General features: G+C 45.6%; 1 protein-coding gene and 1 long non-coding RNA gene across 9 annotated transcripts in view; one reads left to right on the top strand and one right to left on the bottom strand.

Moving 5' to 3' along the window:
- Positions 1–17,645, bottom strand: part of LOC118916894 (uncharacterized) — a 36,672-nt gene extending 19,027 nt beyond the window's left edge. Inside the window, exons 1-2 of the long non-coding RNA XR_005026581.2 lie at positions 17,097–17,645; positions 14,007–14,069 (exon numbers count right to left, since the gene is read on the bottom strand). This is a non-coding gene — a long non-coding RNA (uncharacterized LOC118916894). The remainder of the gene's footprint in view (positions 1–14,006; positions 14,070–17,096) is intronic.
- Positions 15,688–21,380, top strand: DUSP26 (dual specificity phosphatase 26). Of its 8 annotated transcripts, XM_036894197.2 has the most exons (6): positions 15,712–15,845; positions 17,652–17,805; positions 17,953–18,111; positions 19,523–19,737; positions 20,567–20,752; positions 21,084–21,380. In XM_036894197.2, exons 3-6 carry the CDS (start codon positions 17,993–17,995, stop codon positions 21,119–21,121), a joined length of 558 nt encoding a protein of 185 aa, XP_036750092.1. In that variant the 5' UTR covers positions 15,712–15,845; positions 17,652–17,805; positions 17,953–17,992; the 3' UTR covers positions 21,122–21,380. The 8 variants fall into 8 exon arrangements, with proteins under 8 accessions (XP_036750093.1, XP_036750089.1, XP_036750085.1 ...); XM_036894194.2 differs by lacking the exon at positions 17,652–17,805 and having other exon boundaries at positions 15,690–15,845; positions 20,567–20,673; XM_036894190.2 differs by lacking the exon at positions 17,652–17,805 and having other exon boundaries at positions 15,690–15,845.
- The last annotated feature ends 1,577 nt before the right edge of the window (positions 21,381–22,957 follow it).

Below are 22,957 nucleotides of genomic sequence, written 5' to 3'. Positions count from 1 at the left end.
CTTGAAAATACCAGATATTCATTCTGAGTGAGGGATCTGGGAAAGCACAGAAGCGCAGAGGTAGAACTTAGACTCCAAGGAGGGATCAAAAACACAAGCGAAGTACTTGGCATACAGGGCACCCACTCACTCACCGAGTGTTCTCCTCTGCCTTTCCCTTCACAGTCTTCTTCCTGCCTTAAAACTGCCTTAAGATGATCCACTCTGCCTTAAGACTGAGCAGTGTTCTGAAGGTACCTGTTATCTCTTGTCTCCAATCCTCTATAGATGTTTTTCTTCTGCCCAGACCCTCTGCCTCTGTCACCCCGCTGCTGCCAACATTCTTCTACCTAACATCCACTCATCTTTCACATCACTTCAGATTTCAGGATTCGGCCAGGATTGGAGAAAAGGGAGTTGCATTCCTAGTAAAACAGGAAATCCAGGAGGTGTGGGGAGAAGAAATAAATCAATGTGGCTTGGAGTATTGCATTGCATTTGAGTGTTTGTAAGATAAATACTAATATAAAATCTTCTCATTAGTTTGGGTTCACTGGGCAGAGACTAATTTGAGTTAATAGAAAACTATACACTTTATGTAAAAATTTGTGATTGTGTTGTTTTCGTGTTGCTTTATTTTCTATTTTTATTTTGCTTTGTTTTGTTTTTATTTTACTGTCTCCTGTTTGACCTACCTTATTGAATTTTTTGTAAACATACGAGAACTTTATAATTGCATGAATTTAAATGGTTGTTTTCAAAATGCTTAAGGTACTAGAAAACTTCTTTTCCTGCATATTTTCTAAATGTCCCCTTCTAATTGGTTACATGATGATACATTCCACGCAGTGAAATAATGTATACCCATTTAAAAAAATTTTAATAAATAGGGAAAGAGTCATGAAATACTCCTAAGTGAAAAGAGCAGATTACAAAATAGCATGTACAATATGATTCTAATTTTCATAAAAACGTGTATCTATTCACATGGGGAAAATGGGAGGCAAAACAGCAAAAGAGCAGATCTGTCTGTCTCTGAGTGTTGGGGGTTTGGAATGATTTTTAATTTCCTTATTGTGCCTTTATGCATTTGCCAAATTCAAAACAATGAATATTTAATATACTAGAGTTTAAAAATTAATATTGTTTCTAACTGTTTAGTCTTATAAATTTATTCTATACCTATAGTGGCAAATCTTAAAATGGAAAATAAATCTACCAAATCAGCAAAAGTTATCCTTGGGTTGTGGGAATACAAGCAATACATTTTCTTTTATAGTCTTTTGCATTTCTTTTTCCCATAATGGAAAGGTTTATAATTAGAAACAAGTTTTTAGGAGGAAATAGATTTACTTCCTTCCTCTGTCTCAGAAAAGTTTGCTGTCAGGAAAAAACCTGATGTTAGTCATTTGCACCTCAGTGTGAATTTGACACCTCTCAGTCAGAAATATTTACAGTCCCATTATGTTCTCTAATTAGGAGGAAATCTGAGCTGTAGAGTTATGGTGCCTTGTGGCTTAGCCCACCTTCTGCCCCACCAGACTTCCACAAGCTTTGCCCTCAAAGGAAATCCTTTCTTCCTGATTTGTCCTTCTCCAGCCAGGGGTGAAGTGCTCTGTTTCCAAAGTTTCCACCTTTGATCCTATCACCCTCGTATTTTGGCTCTTAGGTGTTCACTGTGGGATTCCTTGGCTAGCAAAGCATGTTGGCTGCATAAAGCTACTTAAGAGAAAAGTCAGAGCAGCCTCCAGTGACTGGAGAGATGAATTCCGCCTACATCCTTTTCCTTCTCCCTGCCTCAAGCCCCTTCTTTTTGCTCTTTTCTCCCAGTTCATCTGCCCCTGCAAGTCCCAGATTTTCTGCAGCAGCCCAGTTGCAAATACCCTGACCCATGATCCCCTGATGTACAACCACACTTTTGGCAGAGCATGCATTCTGATTCTTGGTTCAGATAATGTGGTCACCATAGATGACCTCCTTAAGTTATCCCTAATACTCCTCTGGCTTCTTTTGTGCCCCCTTACACAAGAGAAGCCTCAAGCATGATGTTATAAGCACACATATTTGAAAAATAAAGGAATGAATGTACAGCCTTTATGGGGGAGGGGTTAGAACACACTTCACACACATGGAGTAATAATAATGGCTATTTGCCAAGTGCTCACCATGAACACTTGCTGTGTAAGTGATTTACATGCTTTACCTCATTCAATCCTCACAACAGATCAAGTCATGGTATAGATGAACAAGCTGAGATGAAGAATTTGAAGTAGCTTGTCCAGATCACTCAGGTAGAAAGCCAGGATTCACATCTAGATATTTGATGTCAAAGCCCATGCTCTTAGTGAATATGCTCTAGTGCACTGTAGGGTGATTTTGGAGCAGTCTGGGAAAGGCATCCTAAGCCCCTCCATTCAACTTAAAAAAAACCCTCAATTTGCATTGCACTTCATAGGTGTGTCAATTTGCATTGCACTTCGTAGGTGTGTGTGTGTGTGTGTGTGTGTGTGATCTTTGAGCCTCACAACAGCCCTCTGAAGTCAAAAGAGCTTGGCAGAGATACTCCTACAGTGTCTACAGTGAGGAACTAAAGCTTGATGAGATTAAATGATTTGCCACGAGCAGTAAAAAAAGACCTAGAGCCAATACTCAGTCACGTGCCTTTATTTACTCTTTTTTTATGGTCTGAAATTCCCTGAGTAGATACAAAGCCTTCATTCCACCACTGAAAGTCCTGGCTGACAGCTGAACTTGAAGGAAATGACTCGTGAACAGCTGAGTTTTCTAGATAGTCAAGGGCTTGCTTGCTTCCCTATCATCCATTCCCACTCCTTCTGCCTCCCTTCATCCCCCTGTCTCTCCCCTGTTCCCCTCAATTACTTTTCAGCTATTTGGGATAGTCTCTATGTAGCTGCCTTTGAATAGGAGCTACAGCCCCCACCCTACCCAGATAGCTGCCGTGCACTGCGATAAGCCCCCTGGCAGGCCACACATGTATATAATAGCAAGTATATAACACCCAGTTGGGGAGAGGGGGAGACACTGGGCACTGAGTTTTCATTAGCTTCTTCAACAGCTCATCCAGCACAATATATTGCAAAGCTTCTTGCCTTTCTGGGAATAAAAGAGATGATGAACTTACCCTTTGTAACAAGAGATATCAACAACACAAGAATATCATGATAAACATAATAATAACTAAGATTTATTTAATGCTTTCTATATGCCAGGCTCTGTTCTAATTGCCTTACATATATGAATCCATTAATAAACTCATTCATTCAATTATTTTGTAGTGCTGTGCAACATTAATTGAAATGTTGAAATACCGGAGACTATTTGTCTCTACGTTGTTTTAGTTCTTGGATTTTTCCCTTCCTTATAGCCCCCATTGCTATATTAGGTTGCTAAACATCACCTCTCTGGATTTCTGATTTGTTTTCTTTAATCTCCTACAGATTCAGAAAGATAAACCAGGCATGTTGGAATTATATCCCAAGAAAGGATTTAAGTAAAAAATATTAATAATACATGTGTGGTACCCAATAGAAATATACTTGATATATCTATTTCATTCATGTTAGGTGCCAGGGCCTTAATTTTTTACTTTTCATGTTCAAATAGTTTCACATTTACGGGGAATTTACAACAGTACAGGGAATTCCCATACACCCTAAATCAACCTTTCACTAACTCTAACTAGAAGTGTTAAAGTAGGTGGATTGCTACATATAAGGAGGGAGAGGGAGATGAACTTCTGGCAGATGCTTGCTTACCTTCTACACATTCCAGGCAAGCTGTCCCCACTGGACGTGGAGTAAGACTATCGATGTCAGACTGCCCCAAACCAGCTGGTTCCTGCATAGAGGAGAAGCTGGCCCAAACTTAGCCCCAAAATACATTATATACTCATAAATATAGCAAAAATCACCCCTCTGTCATTAGCATACTAAAAATCACACTGCCCTGTGCTGTGACTGTTCTGATGGGGATCAAATAGAGCCAAAAATCCCTTCGCCTGTTGTGAGGGTGGAGCAAGCCCGAATCCAGAGAAACTCCACCTGTTTCCATTGATACCTTGTCCCACTTTGTGAATATTCATCTGCCTTTGTGTAAAAAGGCTCCCTATTGCACTGTCCCATTTCTGCTGGCATGTATGTTCTCAGAGGAGCTTACTGGGGTATGGCTGACTTCCCTGGGGGGATGTCCCCCATCTCCACCCCATTTTGCCCACTTCTCATGGGGTTATAACTCTGAGAAACATCTAGTGTTGACATTATGGCCACACATATTCTTTTCTTTGCCTGTGCTTCCTCTGACCACACACACACACACACACACACACACACACACACACATGCACGAATGCACACACGCACGCACACACACACATTATTGTACTATTTCCAAATTACTCCAAAGAACAGTACTTGCTCTGTAGAGCTAATAAATTACAATGATGTTAACAAAAAAAAAAAAAGGCTCCCTATTGTTCTCTTGAGGTGATGCCCTCTGAGTGTGCCCATACCCCAATTCTCAGGCATGTTCTCTTGTCTTTCTCTGAACTTTTATTCTTCAAATGAACTCTTAATGCTCAGTGGCTTTTTTTTTTTTTGGTATCATTAATCTACAATTACATGAAGAACATTATGTTTACTAGGCTCCCCCTTTCACCAAGTCCCCCCCACATACCCCTTCACAATCATGCTCAGTGGCTTTTTGTGTCCAATCCTGAATTATTTCTCACAAAGAGACCACAGACCCATCTCTGGGAACAGAAATACCCCCAATAAGTTCATGGGATATAATTTATCAGGATCTCTGGTAAAGAATGTGGCCTTTATAAGTACTGTTCACTCTATATAACTCTTAACTTTGCCTCCCCTCATGGATAATTAAGAATTGGGTAAGTTAATTTTTGTTCCCTATTTTGAACCTGAAATCAAAAGTATGGAAAAGCCCTAAAGATATTGTTGAGACCATTGACCCAGTGTACTATAGAAGTTTTCTTAAACCAGTTCAGATTGAGAAAAATTAATCCTGGCTTGAAGCAATTCTATTTATTTATTCATGAGAAATATTTATTGCTAGGAACATTTTGTAACAGTTATAACACTGCTAGAAGCCCTTTTTATCTACCTGTGCCCTCTAATAGGGAAGCACATCAGACTTCATCAAGGATAGAAGATACTTGGATAAACTAAAAAAAAAAAAGGAAAAAGACAAAAAAATTTCTCTCCAAATCTTCTCTTCTGCAGCCAAATTACAGATCCTTAAGGTTTTTTCAGTGATCATATTTTCTATCTCTGGAATCTGTGTTGCTAAAATAAATGATGAAGACTGACAGGTGAGGGCTGTCTTTATCCCATGCCTAAGCTAATGCTGAATTAAACACTAGACTGATTTGAATTAAATGCTGAATTAATGCTAAATTAAACACCATGGGGGTTTGACCATTGGTGGGAAAAGTGATCCTCTTACTGGTTTCTCTAGACAACGCTCCCTTCACACATCCTAGCAGCAGGCACACCTTCTCAATTTGTATTTACTCATTCACTCAATATTTGTATTGCCAGACTACCTTTTCTCTTTTAAAATATAACTGTGTTGCAACTATAAATGATGATTTGAGCACTGAAATCTTACCGTTCCTACCCAGCTCAGAAACATAAATATGCAAAACATAAATTACATTTTAAAAGTCTATAGCCATCTCTAATGTGCTATAATAGGAAACACACAACACCATTTATGAAGTGTTCTTGCCAAAAATGTTTAAGACCAATCACAGCTTTTGACATAATTGTAAGTTTACAGGGAATATAGGGGTAAAAGAAAAGTTTGAATGACATTATAATGAAGCAGTCAAACAAGTCTAGTATGTGGGACAAGTCTAGTATATTAAGACAACTGATCTGATATGTCTAATAAGCCAATGTAATGGGGGGAAATGGTGGAAGCATTATATTCTAAATTCAGAAGGCTTAACAACCGAATGCAATTCATAACCCTTGGCTGTGTCATTGAGTAAAACAATAAGCTATAAAAATCTCTCCCCAATTGGAGAAAGTTAAGATTATTAAAATATGTTAAAGAATTATCATCAGTTTCCTTAAGCGTCATACTGACATTGTGGTTATACATGAGAACGTGTTTATTTTTAAGAGATATATGCTGAAGTATTTGGGGTGAAAGTATGTTGGGGTCCACAACTTAACTTTAAATACATACAAATATACTTTGTAAATATATAATAATAAATATTTGATTATATAGATTTATATATAAATGTGTATTATATATAAATATATGATTGTTATAGAAATATTATATAAAACCATTTATGATAAATGTATAAATAATATATTCATATTTATTTATAATATTTAAGATATATATATATAACCAGGAAATTTTATCTGTTTGTTTATTATAAATGCAGGAAATTACAAATAAACCACATTCATGTTTACATTAACTGAACTAAGCTAACATTCCACAATTTGAGGTTGTAGAATGTTAGCTTTCCAGAAATGTTAGCTTTTCAGAAATGTTAACTTTTCCCACTATCCAGAATTTTTAATAATATCAGAAGAAATTCATTACAGTACTATTAATAGTAGCAAGAAATTAGAAACAAACCATGTGTTCATCAATGGAGTATTGGTGGTATATGCTAGAGTACTAACACACAGTAGAATAAGGAGTATTTTCTATACTGCAAATAAATGATCTCCAGGATGCATTGTTAAGCTTAAGGGGAAAAAAATATATTTTGGAGAAAATACAAATAGCGAGCTGCCATTCATCAAAACAAAAGATGGGGGAAATAAATATTTTGTCTTATCCTAAACAATGGAAAAATACACCAATTTTTTAACTCATTACATATAGTAGGAGGAAGGCACAATGAAGGTGGGGATGAAGACAGAAGCCAGACTTCCCTGAAAGTGGTGGTTTTGAAACCATGTCCACCAATCCTTTGAATGCTCCTCCCTTCACGAGAAGCAAATTAATCCCCTCCATTCAGGGTGGGCTGGACTTAGTGCCTATTTTCAAAATAAATACAATACAACAGGACTAATGGTATCTCTCTCCCCCCCTCCCTCCCTCCCTCTCTTTCTCTTTCCCTCCCTCCCTCTCTCTCCATCTCTCTAGCTCACCCACCCACGCCCACACAGCACTTGCTCTAGGGGAAGCCAGCACCCCCATCTTGGAGACACTCAGGCCTGTATCAGATCATATCTAAATATTTCTTCATAAAACAACAGAATATCAAGAATGAAAACTAAAATAATCTGCTTCCAGGTAGCTTGGTCACAGAGAACCTAAATCATGTGCTCCTACCCAGCTCACTATGTTAACATGACTTTACTTTCCATTTTCTTCATTAGCATGACTTTACTATCCCAGGTGACTCTTGTCCACAAAGGGAAAAGTTGCAAGTAATTGTTCATCCGGAATTTATCAAAAGACCTGACAATTCTAGAAAGTATCAACATACAGTTTATACCCCAAGCTCTTTGAACTCCTCATTTCAGAATCCTTGCCTTGCTGTTTCCACAAATCCTAAACTATGTCACTCGCCCTATCCTAATCAAGGTCCCAAAATTAAAGACCTGCCTTGAACCAGGCTTCAAAATCTCCATTAATCTGACCTTCTCCTTCCCCATGAGAGGCTCTATCAGACTCTGTCCAGGTAGCATTATCTTACTGCAGTTAAGCAATAAATCTGGGGTTGTCTTATCTACAGGTTGTCTTTGGTGATATTTACATGCCTGGCCTTGGACTGCCTTGAGGCTGCACTGAGAACTCACCAAGACCAAGATGTCTTTTCCACGAAGGTCCAAGACCCTGGGCTTGAAAACATGTCCCTGGAGCCTCCCACTGGAGAACCTTCTGGCCACAATGGTGGGGTAAGTAGGTCTCACACTGGGTAGAACCCTGATTTCATTTTGTCAGGCTCCCCAAATGCTGAGTTTATTTTGTCTCCTGAGAGTAAGAGACCCTGTTAAGGAATCTTTTGGTCATATGATTAAATTTGAAAAAAGAAAAATAACTTTTATTTTGGTGGAAATCTGCTTTGGTACTTGCAACACTAGTATTTGTTTCTGTTTTTATTTTGTTTGTGCATCTATTAGAGGAAAGCTCGCAGGGAAAGGATAGGCATAGACCCCAAAATAAACTCGTTCATCAGACTAGCCTTGGACACTGAATTATTTAGAAGGTTTCTTCTCAAAGTTTGTGGACAAACTGTCTTGGGTCAAACAGGCCCTGCTCTTTTCCCAAGGTCGCTACTCTTAACTCAGACCCTTTTTTATTCTCACATGCTTTTGCCATGATTCTCCACTCTTCATCAAACCTAGCATAAAAAAACACTCAGGTTTAACCATTTCTTTGGGTCTTCATTGCCTTATAAAGGCTCCCATATCACATAAATCTCATATTAATACATTGGTATGCTTTTCTCTTGTTAATCTATTATTCCAGGGGCCCCAACTGAGAACTTTAGAAGGGTGGAGGGAAAAGGTATCTTTCTTCCCCCACGTTACCCACTCAAGGGGAACTACTAGATTGCTTTCTTTCCTCCCTAAGTCTCTTCACTTCATGTTTTACAAAAGGCACAAAAAGTAAGGCAAATCCTAGAGCACAGCAGATGAGTTAAATAATCCACCACAGCCATGGGACTTCTCGCCTGAGAGGCTCATGAAATGAAAAAAAACATGGTGCAGAATGGAGCTGCCTTCAAGGGGATAATGGCCTCTTGTGGGGGGACAGGTACTTTTAGGGGAAGAATGGCATACTTACATGCCTGCAGACCTCTCTAGAATCTTAAATGTTACTAATGTCTAAGAAACAAACAAATTAGTAGATTAGATAATTTGGCTAATAATAGCAAGTCTGATTTGGGGAGACCATATTAGGGAGGTGACCTCTTGGCTCTTGGTGAGAAGTGGGCCTCCAGACTCAGAACATGACCTTCCTCTTAGCCTGTGTTGTGGGGTTCAGAAGCTTGGTCCCCAGAGCCTCAAATGCTGCAGCCCAACAGCCATCCCAACAAATAATTCAACAAATAATCATCCAACAAAAAAAGCAGGAAAATCTTATGCGTACGCTTAAAAACAAACCTTCAGAATGGTGGGGGTTGAACCAACCATTCTCAGAAACTCGATACTTGATTGGGATGCTTCAAATAGCAGTGACGATCTGGACTGATCACATATGCAGATACTCATAGCTTCGTCTCTTCTAGCTCTGGCTTCAAAATGGCTGCAAGGGAGGACAATGAAAACCAAAACCATCTACCCCATATAGTTCAGTGTCCGCATGAGCATGAGTTCACTATTCCATTGTCTTTGTTAAGCAGAATTTTGCTACCCTGGGTGACTCTTGTCCAAGAACAGGAAAGTTGCAAATACCTTTATAGTTCACTTGGAACTTATCAAAAAACCCAGCAACTCAAGAAAGTATCAACATACAGTTTATATTCCAAGGCTCTTTAACTACCTCATCCCCAAATCCTCACCTTGCTGTTTCCACAAATCCTAAACTCTATCAATCAAGTTCCTGCACTAGAAAACCCACCTTAAAACAGACTTCAAAAATATCAGTACATCAGGTCTTATAGTTCCTTCTCAGATATCCCTTCCTCCCTTACTCTAGCAATGATCTCAGTTTTGTGTGGCCAAGAGCTTATTCAGATACTGTTTGGGAAGCCAGTGTCCTACAAGGACAAAGAGAAAATTCTAAAGCCAACAAAGAGGCAAATTACAACAAAGTAAAGGCAAAAGCCCTGAGAAAAAGACTTCTCATCAGCAAAACTAAATGCTGGAAGGCAACGAAGTAATATCTTTGATGTGCTGAGGTGACAGAACAGGGAACCTGAATTTCTAAAATCAGGCAAAATACCATTTACAAGTCAAGGCAAATTAGACATTTTTTGACAGTCAAGCACTTAGAAATTTACTACTAATAGTTCCTTACTCAAAGAACCACTAAATAAAAAATAAAGGAACCTAGAAGGGATGAACAGGGAAAAGAAGCAAGAGTATGCAAAAGAATTGTTAAAATATGCTGGTAAGTCTAAATAAATATTGAATGTGGAAAAAAAATTAGAATACCAATCATTTTTTGTGTGTTTTCAAAAACCAGCTGGCAGTCCCAGTTAAAGATAGCATATTAAAAACAAGTGTTTAATTCTGCTTCTTTCCAAAACCCCACAAAATGACAGTCGAAAGAGTAGGAAAATATATATATATAAAACCTTCCAGAATGAAAAGAACAGGAAATATTTCAGTAGCAACAAAATGTTGGATGCTGAGAAGCAGAAGGCAAATCAGTTGAGAAATATCGGTGATCAATCCGAGTTACACCACAGAACACCCAAACGGCCAGGCGACTGGCAATACTAGGTACCCTGGATGTAAGTGTGAAGGTGGACCAAAACACAGACTTGATTGGAAGTTTGGTTAAGTTAAAATCCCCAGATGTGCTAGCACTGCACAGCCAGGCAACTGCTCCTTCCCTACTCCAGCACAAGATTGAAGGCCTGTTTCCAGAAGAGCTAAACCAGAGGGTATCTGACTGAGGGGAATTCCAGGATAACAGCTCCACATAGTACAGACAGCAACCACTCCCGATGGGGATAAGTCAGAAGGCTCCAGAAAAGGACTGACAGAAAAAAAATGACACTGAGAAAAAATTGATTATGTTTACTGAGAGATTTAGGCCATGGTGGAAAAGCACAGGGCTGAATTAGGGAGATGCCCATTGAAAATTAAGCAACAGAAGAAACAAAAATGATTAGTAACAGAAGGGAAAAAAGAAAGCTGGGTAACAAAAGAAAAGTAATCATGGCAAACAGCATAGTTTGACCGTGAATAACAATCGTATAGTTTTCATATCTTAAACACGGACTACTTACATAACAAAGCTATGATATAGCATATAAGAAAAATGCATCAAGAGCAGATGTTTACATATATTTTGTGGTGGATGGAATAAAAGTGAAGCAAATTCTCAGTGTTTATAGTGAGAAATAAATAGATAATGCCTAAAAGTGAAAAATCAAGAGATAGCAGTCATAAAGATATTACTGAGAGATACAAAATTAGGGAAATATCTGTTCTATATGTTTGGTTCCAGGGAATGGCACATGTGGGGAGGGAGGGAGACACAGATGGAGAACTACAGGCAGAAGATTGTTATTTTTTTTTACAAGAATTGCAGAATGCATCGATTCTTTAAACTATGTGTGTTTATGTGACTCATGATGTTTAAAACAAATTTTTGGAAAGCTGGCTTCACAGTACTGGATAATAATAATAAAGAAGATGGGAGAGAAAATATTTTGGAGAGAAATAAAATAAAAACCCTTGTCTCATTCAGGGAGAGGGTAAAAGTACCAATCAAATTTAGACTCCATTGAACTTTCAAATCAACAGAGCTCAATAAAGAGAATAAAGAACACTAGATACATCCAACCAAAAAGAGAAAAGGAGAAAATAAAAAAGAGAAAGCATGATAAATTTTTTAAAAAGGTAGCAGAGATTATTTTCAATACACCAGTAAGCACAATAAATATAAAAAGAGAATCACTATTAAAATACTCTTTTCTAAACCTAGCTATGAACAGTTTGAGTTATACTTAAAATAGAATGAAGTATATATATGTATACCAAAGAGAGAAACTTTAAAGAGTCTTACACTGCCTAGTGACTAAAAAAGGTTTTAAATAATAATTTTTTTCAAAAAATAATTTATGTATCTTAACGACACAGCCTGGTACTATCCCAAACAAAAATAAACAGAATTAGAGGAAGAAATTTTAAAACCCACAAACGTAAGAGATTTTTATCGCTTTCTCAAAAGCTGGTCAATCAAGATTTAAAATTTAAGGACCTAGGATATTTTAAAACTGTATATAGTAGGGAAATAAAGATAGACATTTGTACCCCCAAAGCAGAGATTGAATATTCTCTTCAGGTATGTGTAGGACATTTACTAAAATTGTGACATATGAAGCCACTAAGGAAATATTAACCAATTTTTACAGACCTGACATTTAAAATTAATTCATACTGTTGGTAGAAAATTTGGAAAAAGTGGATATTTTAAAGTACAAGATAAAAATTATCTGTAATCCCATTCTGAGGAGGGTTTATCTCTTTTGATATTTGGCATATTTCTTTTCAGTCTTTTTCAAATGTGCTGTTTTCTTTCTTTCTTCCTTTTTTGATAATAGTGAGATTTACTGCATATTCCTTTTGCATCCTGTTTTATTTGCAAATAATGAACCTGGTTTATTTCTGCTATAGGAGTACTAAACTCTAGAGTTTATTTTCATTACCAAGTCAGGCTGATAATACCTGCTCCTTCTGAGAATGTGCGGTTCTCAGAAGAAAATTAATAATCACAGTGGTAAGATGTGTTCCCCCTTAGGTAAATCCAGGGGACTGTGGCTTCAGAATGCATTGGCAGAGAGGCAGAGAAGGGAGATAGTAGAACTGAAGCAAAAACCAGATTCTCACTCCACCCAATTCAGAGCCAGCAAGAGCCCAGACAGGGAAACCCCCACTCACACCCAGCTGCCATCCGAGAGGCCAGGCACCCAGATCACTAGTGGAGGACCTTCAGCAGGAGATGCTAACTAAGGGCCCAGGAAGAAGTCAAAGTGCAAGGGCTGGAGGGTGGAAGATGTACCCATCCTGGGCACCTCAAAGGGCATCAGAGTCGTTCTCTGCCCACCTCCCCTCACCACCCTCCCATCGCTAACGTCACAACTCTTCGTCCTCTGTCTCTTGACCCTTTAGGTGAAAACGCTGTTTAGACATGTAGCAGAAGTCAGAATGGGCCAGTTCAGGAAAGAAGGGCGCCATGGTCCTTTGGGCGTGGTTGGGAGGGAGTGGGTTCCTGTCCATTGGCATTCCTCTATTTAGGGGAAGGATCACAGCACAGCAGGAGGGGCCCCCCCACGCCCATAGAAAGGCCGACTGTCCCACCTCCAGCATGCACACCGCCCCCTGACATATCTGCCACTGGGAGCCTAAGGCACAAGGACCCTGGACTTGAGAATGTCTTCCTTCCCATTCCCACGAGAAACTCGTCTAATTTCTACCGAATGTCTGGCCCCCAGTAGGGCCTGATAAATTGTAACTATTACTCCAATTTTTCTTTAGGTATAATTGCCACAGTGGTTTGAGGTACAGGTTTTACTCCAAAACGGTCCTAGGTTTAAATTCATGCTGAAATCCCACTTATTAGCTATTCAGCTGCTATAGTGTGGATTTACCACCACTCTAAACCTGTTTCCTCACCTGTAACATGGAATTAATAGGACCTACTTAATGGGATAGAATTAGTTGATACACCGTAAGGCACTTAGCACGGTGCACAGCCCATAATTAATGGCAGCAGTTAGAATTACCCTTGAACAGGTATTTATTGTTCTTTCTTTGGTTTTTCCCCCACTCTACTTCTCCTCCCACTCTATTTATTTAAATATGGGGTGGGGGCAGGCTTTTGAGACCACTAGGAAATCTGTTTCCAGCTTTCAAGTAGCCTTACTTTTCCATCTCTGTTGACCCCAGTGTAGCGATCCATTCATGACTTCTAGCATTGGGAACAGAGAATTCAGTAAATTGACCAAAAAGTGAAGTGAAATACAGCTTATAGGTCCTTTGACAGAAGTCTATGCAAGCACAAAGAAGGGAATGGACGAATAAAAGTAGATCTGGAACGGCCTTATTATAGAGGAAGTGACTCTCCAGACTCATCTTGAAATACACAAGTTTGGAATCAGATAACCCTGGGTTTGGACCTATGCTCCACCACTTACTAGCTGCAGGTGAGTTAACTCATCTGGCCAACTGTCAGTTGCCTCCTGTATTCCATGAAAATAACACCTCCCTAAAAAACTGGGTGGGATTAAATGAGCTGATAAACGCGAACGCCAGACTTGCCAGGTAATCCACTTCAGTACATGCTACTTGCCTTTCCCCTTTCCTGGCTCCCCCATCCTGTCTTACCTTCTTCCTGCTCTTCCGTCCATTCTCCTTTCCCCTCTCCATCCTGGCTAAGTTTGGTGTCACCTGGAAATATAACAGACCTCCTAGTTACAAAGAAAAACATAAAGCCACTAAACTAAGCCCTGGTAAATAATGGTCCTCATGAACATATGGATCCACTGACAACTCGTAAGGTTACCCATAGATTTCTGCCCAGTTTGTCCACAGTATGCTTTAAAGACTATTTACCCAGCTTTTTTGAGAAGAGTGGAATCCAGGACTGTAACAGAAGTCTTGCTAAATAAAGATTGAGTTCAAGTCCATCTACAACATCATCTCAACCAACCAACCCTAAAAGACTCTGTCACTTAAAATGAGGTTAGTCTGATAATAGGTGCTCCTTCACCATTTGACTTGTGACAGTTTTTTTTACCTGAATTTTCCTGGAACTACAAATTGAAATTGCAAATTTCCCAGGTCTAGACTTTATTTTCAATGATGAGGCTTTTCTTTCTTCATGTAAACTGCCACACCAAGGAGGCAGAAAGAAAAGGAATTGAGTTTGCTTCTCCAGAGAGGAAAAGGCCAGGAGGAGGAAAACTGATCTCGGGTGGCAGCCTGTGATGGCCCTCCTTTTCAGCACAGAACTGACCTGGGGATTGTATCACTATGGCCAGTACCTTCTCTGACCCACAGATCAAAGCCTGATCTACCACCCCCGCTGGGAATGAAGCCAATTAACAGTTGATAACAGCTTCGCATCCTAAACCAGGTCCAGCCTGACCTTATCTCTTTCCTGCCTTCCTCCTGCCAGACAGATGCCCTGGAGTGCAAGTGGGCCTGGTTCTCAACAGCATGGTCCAGTAACATTCATTTCTTCCCACCTCCCCATCACACAATTTGCTAGGCACTTGGGACAGCCACGCAGTGTTCGCCTTCAAAGTGTTTGCAGTCTTGGCGCTGTCGAGGTGACTACAGCAGAAAAGCAAGTGAAGGGAAGCATCACTTACAAGTCAGCAGAGGTGAAGGGGTACCCACACGAATTTCTTCCAGAGTCCCGGGAAAGTGGCGTTCACTGTGAGCTGAGCTGGTGGAAAGAGCTTTCTAGAAACCCATTGCCTGGGTCCCTGGTTTAGAGAGCAGTTAAGAACATGAACTTGGGGGCCAGACTGCCAGCTGAAGCTCAGCTCAGCCCAGGACCTGCGCAAATCACTCAGCTCCTCTGTGCCTTAGTCTCCCCCGGAAAATGGGGACAATAATGCTACCTACCTCAGACGCTTGTAGTGAGTATAAAAGGAGTTAAGGTATGGGAAACAACACATGGACTGTGGGAAATACTAACTAGGTTGCCAACCATTATGTATGGCATTGGTGGTGCTGGGAAAGAGAAACACACGAGTGTGCGTGCGTCCTGTGTCTATGTAGTTAATTAACGCTCTCTGGGAAGGAACCCCAGGCGTTTAAGGCACCGTCTGGGACGATGTGTATAATGTCATCTGTAACTGGCGTGGCTCCGAAAGTGCCCGTGCCCGCGGGCGTGTGTCTGCGCACGGCCGAGCCCCGCTGCGTGTCCGCGCGGGCCGCCGGCTGTGAGCTGCGTCCCTGTGTGTCACCGGAGCGCACACACACACACACACACACACACACACACACACACACACACACACACCACACACACCACACACACACACACACCGCATACACACACACACTCCGTTAGGAGCCCTGCTTCGACGTGCGTGTCATGGCTTAAAAATAGATGCTGATCCGTCAGCCGGCCTGGCGGCGGCGCGGGAAACGCTCATGGCGGCGGGGCTGCCCGCACCTGCCACCGGCAGGGACGCCTGAGGCCGCGCGCAGGTGAGGGGCGGCGGCGCGGGGGCGGCGGCGCGGGGAGCTGCGGGGCTGCGGGGCCGGGGCTGCGGGGCGGCCGCCGAGCCGCTGGGCCCCCCGGGCTGCCTGCGCTGCGCGCGCCGCTGGGCAGCAGGGGCCGGGCCACCGCCGCGGACCTGTTACAGCCGCGCAGCGCGGGGGACCCGGCCGCTCCGGGCCCTGGAGCGCCCCGGGGGGTGCCGGGCACCGGGTGGCCGCTCCGCCCGAGCGGCGGGAGTCCTCCGCGCCTCTCCCGCGCCTGCCCGCCAGCCCGCTGCCTGGTGCCACCCGGCGTCGCCCGCAGCAGGATCTACTTCCAGCAAGGGCCGCGGGGAACAGAGGGACGAGGTCTCGGGGCCTGAGGAGACAGGGGCATGGCGCTGGGGGTGGAGGTGGGGGTGGCTGTGGCGCTGTTCCCGTGCTGCTTCCGACCCAGACCTGGAGGAAACATCTCTCCCTAAACACCCCAAGACCCAGTCTCCGCTAACCAGTCCTGATCCTAAGCCTCTGCTCCTGAGCCCTGTAAGTGCCTGGTCTCCCCTGGCCTGGGGGAAATGGGGAGCTGGGCCCTGCCTCAGAGTGTGGGGTAGGGAGTGCAGGGTCTGGGGGGGAGTGTGGGGTGGGTAGCGCAGAGTCTGGGGGGATAGTGTGGGGTGGGGGTGCACAGTGTGGGGTGGGATACAGAGGGTGGGGTGGGGAGCACAGGGTGTGGGGGGATAGTGTGGGGTGGGGGTGCAGAGCATGAGGGTGAGGGCAGAGTGTGGGCAGGACAAAGATGGCCTCTCACTGCTGGGCTTTCAGGTGAGGCCCATGGGCAGAACAGGGACAGGAGTGGGCGGGGGTTTCCTGGGCCAGCCCACCTTCTCAGATGTGCAGGCCGGGAGTGACTGTGTGTGTGTGTGTGTGTGTGCATGTGTATGTGGGGGAGTCCTGCCACAGTGTGCTGTTTGAAGGTCCCAGGACTAGCCCCCCCCAGCTCTGCAGCTCAGCACCTTGTTGCACCCTCCAAAGGGCCCGCTGTCCACAGAGGCCCACAGCTAACCGCCTCACTGCTGACCGCATGTGCTGTGTAGGGTCCCTTGGCTCCAACAGCATGACTCTAACCGCAGGCTCTGAGCCCCTGGGCCTAGCAGGATCCCCATCCTGCCCTCTCCTCCCCTTTCCAGCCCCCAGACCCTCCGCCTCTCCCTCACACGCAGACACAATACTCCAGCCCTGCTTCAACTCAGAAATGCTCACCTTAGAGATGGGTTTTAATCAGTGATTTCTGTGTGCTGACCAAAGGAGGATTGTCGGCCCTTTGTGCACACAGGTTGGCATCCTCTTCCATTAGCTCATGAGTTCTGCAAGTATTTTTTAAACACACTTCCTCTTTATTACTATTCCCGACTCAACCCATCCCCCAACACACACTTCCCTAGCAGGCTTCTCTCTGAGGCAGCAGTGGGCCCGAATGGGTTAAAGCAGTCCATCTTTCTGCGCTGAAGAGGCGGGCTGGGCATATGTCACGGCCCCAGCTGCTGCTGTCTTACTGCTCATGCTCTCTGATGGGTCCAAAGCCACCCCCAGCCTGGCCCCAGCTCCCTGACCTCTCTGCACATAGCCCCGGGCAGCTGAGACCCAGATGCAGGCTGGCAAGAGCTGCAGCAGTAGGCATTGCCCCCCAAATACCAGATGGGTGTGTGTGTGTTTATGCACTCGTGCTGGGGAGTGAGGGAGCAGAAGCCAGCAGCTGGGCGGCTCCCTCTCCTCGTAAACAAGGACATGTGACTCTCCCACCTCGTTGAGTGGCAGAGCCCAAGAGCAGGGAGAGGAGCTACGGCAGCTTGAAGGAGAGACTGGAGGCCGTGACAGGGCCCCCTTTCCCAGCCCTCCCTTGAGAGTCTCCTGCCCCCAGGGGCCCAGCCCAGTTGGCAGAAAGGGAAGCAGTAGCTCTGGCCTCGCTCAGGTGTGTCTCACATCCCTTCCTCTTCCAGCAGCTGCCTAGAGACGGAGCCGCCCTCAGGGCAGCCAGGGGTCCTGCCGCCCCTAAGATGTGTCCTGGGAACTGGCTCTGGGCCTCCCTGACTTTCATGGCCCGCTTCTCCCGGAGCAGCTCCAGGTCTCCTGTTCGCACTAGGAGAGCCCTGGAGGAGATGCCACCCATTCAACACCCTTTCCTCAATGTCTTCGAGTTGGAGAGGCTCCTGTACACGGGCAAGACGGCTTGTAACCATGCCGATGAGGTCTGGCCAGGCCTCTACCTCGGAGACCAGTAGGTACCTGGGGCCACAGCTGAGAGAGAGTGTGTGTGTGTGTGTGTGTGTGTGTGTGTGTGTGTGTGTGTGCACGTGCATGCACATGAGAAAGGAAAAGTGGCAGAGAGAGGCACTGAGTTATGTTGCTCCTCCAGGTTGAGGATTGAGGGGCGGGGTCCATGGGCAGAGTGGAGGCTGGAGAGTTTGGGAGAGTTTGAGCAGAGTTATTGATAACACCCAGTTCTGAACAGAAAGACGCTGTTCAGTAGGTTCATTCATTTAGCAAAATTTATTACGAGTGCCAGAGCTATGTGCTAGACATAACAGAGACTTCTCTGACCTTCTGTCTGCTGGCATATGGCTCTGGGCAAAGGCGGGCACTGGGATCCAGGACCAGTGGGTAGTCAGCCAAAGGATGACCAGGCAAAGCCATGGTATGTGCAGAGGTTTGCAGGATGGGGGCCTTGGAGGCAAGGCCATCGGGGGAGGAGTACCCACCCCCCTCTCTCAAGGGCTTCGAAGTTGGTGAGGAGTTTTCACATGTGATTTCTCTCTTCACAACAGTCTTGTGAGGTAGGTACCGCCATCCCCAGGTCACAGATGAGGAAACTGAAGCTTAGAGAAGCCGTGACTGACCCAAGGTCACACAGGTCATAAATAGCAGAGCCAGGACCTGGAGGCTCAAGTTCAGTGACCTTTCTACTTGAGGGGTTTGCACTGGACAGGGCACTTGCCTGGAGATGTGACCATGTGACCCAAGAGGCATCTCCCACTAAGCCCAGGGCGGTGGGCCGGGTGAACGCCTGAAGGTGACATCATGACACAGGGTGGCGTCAAAGGCGAGCATGGCGAAACTGGCAAAACATAAGATGATTTGGGGCGTCCAAGACAGTGTAAGGCACCAGGGCAGCTACAGAGGGGAGCAAGGTCAGCAGCATGCGGTCTCAGGGTGACAGGGGTAGTAGAGGTGGCTGGGCCAGCAGCCCACCTGATGTCTGAATCCCCTCTGCCGTCCCAGCTGGGATGTGACCTCTCCTCTCGGCTAGAGCACCCGGCGACAGGACAGCGACTCTCCGCCAGGGTGCTCCAGTCATCCTCCAGCTAGACCCCACTGTTTGCGTGGAGCGCCCTGCACGCGGTGCCAATCCCACAAGCCCCTGGGGCAGGTCAAATAAGATCCGCTGCCCCGGGGCAGGCTCTCGGGATTTTATCAGGGCTGCTGTTCACCCAGCTCCTTAGTCTCTTCCTGGGCAAAACCCCCCAGTACTCTCAACCCCCACGGGGCCCGGCCCGCCCTGGCGCTCCCTCTGGATTCTCAGGAAGGACCGTGGCACCAGCGGCATTAGCTCCCGGCAGCAGACGGGCCACCCACGAGGGCTCCTGCCACGCAGCCCGCCGCCGCCGCCCAGTAACCTCTCCTCCGCGCAGGGACATAGCGAACAACCGGCGGGAGCTCCGCCGCCTGGGGATCACCCACGTCCTCAACGCCTCTCACAGCCGGTGGCGGGGCCCGCCCGACGCCTACGAGGCGCTGGGCATCCGCTACCTGGGGGTCGAGGCCCACGACTCGCCGGCCTTCGACATGAGCACCCACTTCCAGGTGGCCGCAGACTTCATCCACCGGGCGCTGCGCCAGCCAGGAGGTAGGAGGGAAGGCGGGGAGGAGGGGAGGCACGGAGGCCCCCGCCTGGACACAGGTCTCAGGGACATGACACAACGCCAGGACACAGGGTTAAAGGAAGAAAAATACTCTCCGAGCCATTTTTTATATCAAGTTCAGGTCTACAACATAGCAACTCAACTACTGCATCCATTACGGAATGCTCACTGCAGAAGTGCAGTTAGGGGCTGTCACCGCAGTGATGACGATGTTGCGGATGTATGCCCTGTGCTGTGCTTTTCACCCCTTAGACTTATTTATCATTGCAAGTTTGTACCCCTCAATCCCTGTTTTTAAAGGGCAATACATTCTAAGATGAGGAGGAAATAACCCGGAATGTGGAGAGGCAGTTTGCTTCTTTACCTATCTCTGTGGTTTCCAATTATTTTTACCTTTAGTGATCAGAACAATATATCTACCTGTATAAATGAGGAATATATTAAATACCCCTTCAAAATGGTTGCTAGAAAGAGCAAACTAGAAGGGTGGGAGGCCAGGGAAGGGCCTGTTGGATGCACTTAGCAGATATCAGCCAAGTCCCTACGGGCCCGAGGCTGGGTTTTACATCAGTGATGAGCCTCTCCCTCTGTGCCCTCTTCGGGTTTATGGGCACTGAGCCGCTGCGTGTTCTCTGCCTCATTCTGTCCAGCCCTCGCCCACTTGCCGGGGAGCCACACTGTCACCACCACTAGTCCACCCCCCGCCCTGTCTCCATGCGCCTCGCTCGCCCTTCTTGCTCCTCGCCTGTCCCTGAGCCCTCCTGCAGCCCACCACAGACACGCCCACGCTGCCTCTTGCATCTGTGCCCACAGGGAGGATCCTGGTGCACTGTGCTGTGGGAGTGAGCCGGTCTGCCACCCTGGTACTGGCCTACCTCATGTTGTACCACCACCTCACCCTGGTGGAGGCCATCAAGAAGGTCAAGGACCACCGAGGCATCATCCCCAACCGGGGGTTCCTGAGGCAGCTCCTGGCCCTGGACCGCAGGCTGCGGCAGGGTCTGGAGGCGTGAGGGGAGGGCCTGGGAGGTCAGGCCAGGTGCGCGGGGCCCTGGCTCTCCGCTGGGGACGAGGCGCAGGGGGCAGGCAGCAGGGGGCCCAGATGACACATCCTGTCCAGTGGGCAGCAGAGCGAGAGGCCTTGGGGGCGAGTTTGGGCAGTGTGGTGGGTGCCCAGGAGGGAGCTGACCAGGGAAGAAAGCCACTAGGCCGTCGACAGAAGCCAGCCCGGGGATTCAGAAGCCATTGGTTCCAGCCAGGCGCTCCTAGTGATTGGCAGCCCCCTTCCCTGCTTTGTGCCCAGTGTCCCCTCTCCCATTCATCCAAACAGAAGGGCCATCTCTGTCCTGCCTGTGTGGGCAGAGCTGAGGGTGACGGGGAGATGTGTGTCGAGATGGTGGCGTAGAGACAGACGGTGAACAGAGAGTGTGAAAAGCTGCAAAATCAGAGAAACCCACAGACTTGTTACTCCAGGCACAGGAGGAGGAGGTGTGGGGGAGTTGGCACTGTGCCCATGGCTGCCAATCGTGGCCAGAAACCGCAGAGGTGCCTGCCTGGGGGTCTTCCGATGATGGCTCGCTTTCTGGATCCAGGTGTCTCCAGGAAAAATAAACATCATGAACAAAAAGAGAGGCTCCTGAAGTCATTGGCAGCTTGTATGAGTTCCGCACCTCTCTCCTGGAACCCCACGGAAACAGGTCCTGACTCCCTCCTATTGGTCATAAGCCTCCTCGGGTTCCTCAGGCAGTTTTCCCCCAAGTCCCAAGTACAGTATTCTTGGGGCAGGTGAAATCTTGCACTGTTATTTCCCACTATGTCCACACGAGGGCAGCAGAGGACCAAGAACCATATTTGCTGCTGCTCAGGGCGCCACTGCTCGCCAGCTGCTCAGAGGGGACACCTCCACCTCCCAAGGTCAAAACAGGTCTCTACTCACAAGTCCAGGTGTGTAAGAAATATAACTTTATTGTTCCAAAGTCAACCTGATTTCTGTATCAAGTTCCCATTCTGATGGGATAGCAGAGTATTCATCTTAAATCAATCCCAGCCCTAAATTCTACATCCAGGGGTTTGGAATTTGCCCCATCCAGGGCACCAAGGAACTGGAGGGACTGCAGGAGAGGGGATGCGATCGCTTCCTTCTCTAATATTTCCAGGTTGGCCTCAGAGTTGTGTAACAATCTCCTTAGTAAACTAGTCAAAAAACTTAGTGAAAAAAACTTAGTCAAAAACTAGGCTTAACAACCAGAGAGAAGAGTATGGACTTTCTCTTATCCCAACTGCCCAACTGCCAGCCTGCCAACCTCCACAGCCCTTCCTTTAAAAAGGAATGTTCCCAGAACGGAATACCCACCTGAAGGAGAGAGGGGCATGGGATGGAAGAGGAAATGGAAAATACAGGGGGAAATACCATTTTATACCTAAATTGTATATCCTACCCAAAGCACAGAAGCCCAGAATCTCAAAGCTGGAAGGTGCCTTCATAGATGAGTCCCTCAAGGCATAAATAAATCACCTTTTCATTATCTTCAACAATAGTCATTAAGCCTTTGCTTGGATATGTCTGATGGTCAGAAATTACTACATAACTCCCACACCATTTTATGGGCTGTAAATCTAGAAAGCTCTAATATTACACATGCGTCATGAAATTATGTTCCAGTGGTAGTGAGATGAGGCCAGACGGTCTTCTAGCCTAGGAGCCCTGGCCCAGCTGTAGCACACAGCAGGTAGGCCATGTGGGCAAGTCCCTGTGCTGCCTCCCCACTTAGTTTCTTGCAATAGTCTGTCTACTTCCAGGGGATTGTTATGGACACCTAGTTAGATATGAAACACAAAGCTCCGAGCACAGTCAGGAGTGACTGTGTTCTTTCTCTTGGTCCATCTTTCCCAAGGTCCATGATGGCCCTTCCCATGGATTGAAGCCGGCTCTCATGCCTCTCCTGTGTCCTCTTACTTTCATCCTAATGCACTGATTGTCTCCAAGAGCCTGCATTTGTCATGTCTCAAGATTCCTCCCCATTCTTGCCAGGATTGGCATCTCTAATGATGGCAACTAGAACTGGTCCCAGTGTTTCAAGCAGACCTATAAGAGAGGTAAGCAAGATCTCTTGATTGGGACCTCAAGTTTTTATTACTGTTAAGGGACACATTTATTTAAAGGACAGAGTGAGGCTTTCATTAGGGATGTTGATTCTAATTAAA

This window comes from Manis pentadactyla, chromosome 7 (genome assembly GCF_030020395.1).
Source record: "Manis pentadactyla isolate mManPen7 chromosome 7, mManPen7.hap1, whole genome shotgun sequence".
NCBI classification, from domain to species: domain Eukaryota; kingdom Metazoa; phylum Chordata; class Mammalia; order Pholidota; family Manidae; genus Manis; species Manis pentadactyla.
This window is presented reverse-complemented; position numbering and strand designations above follow the sequence as displayed.

What these genes read in the sequence shown, in the direction of transcription:
- DUSP26 (XM_036894190.2), top strand. Translation starts at nt 15,745, where the DNA reads ATGCTGATCCGTCAGCCGGCCTGGCGGCGGCGCGGGAAACGCTCATGG. An exon ending in ACGCCTGAGGCCGCGCGCAG is followed by an intron (nt 15,846 to 17,952) that starts GTGAGGGGCGGC and finishes CTCCCGGAGCAG; the next exon opens with CTCCAGGTCTCCTGTTCGCA. An exon ending in GGCGCTGCGCCAGCCAGGAG is followed by an intron (nt 19,738 to 20,566) that starts GTAGGAGGGAAG and finishes CTGTGCCCACAG; the next exon opens with GGAGGATCCTGGTGCACTGT.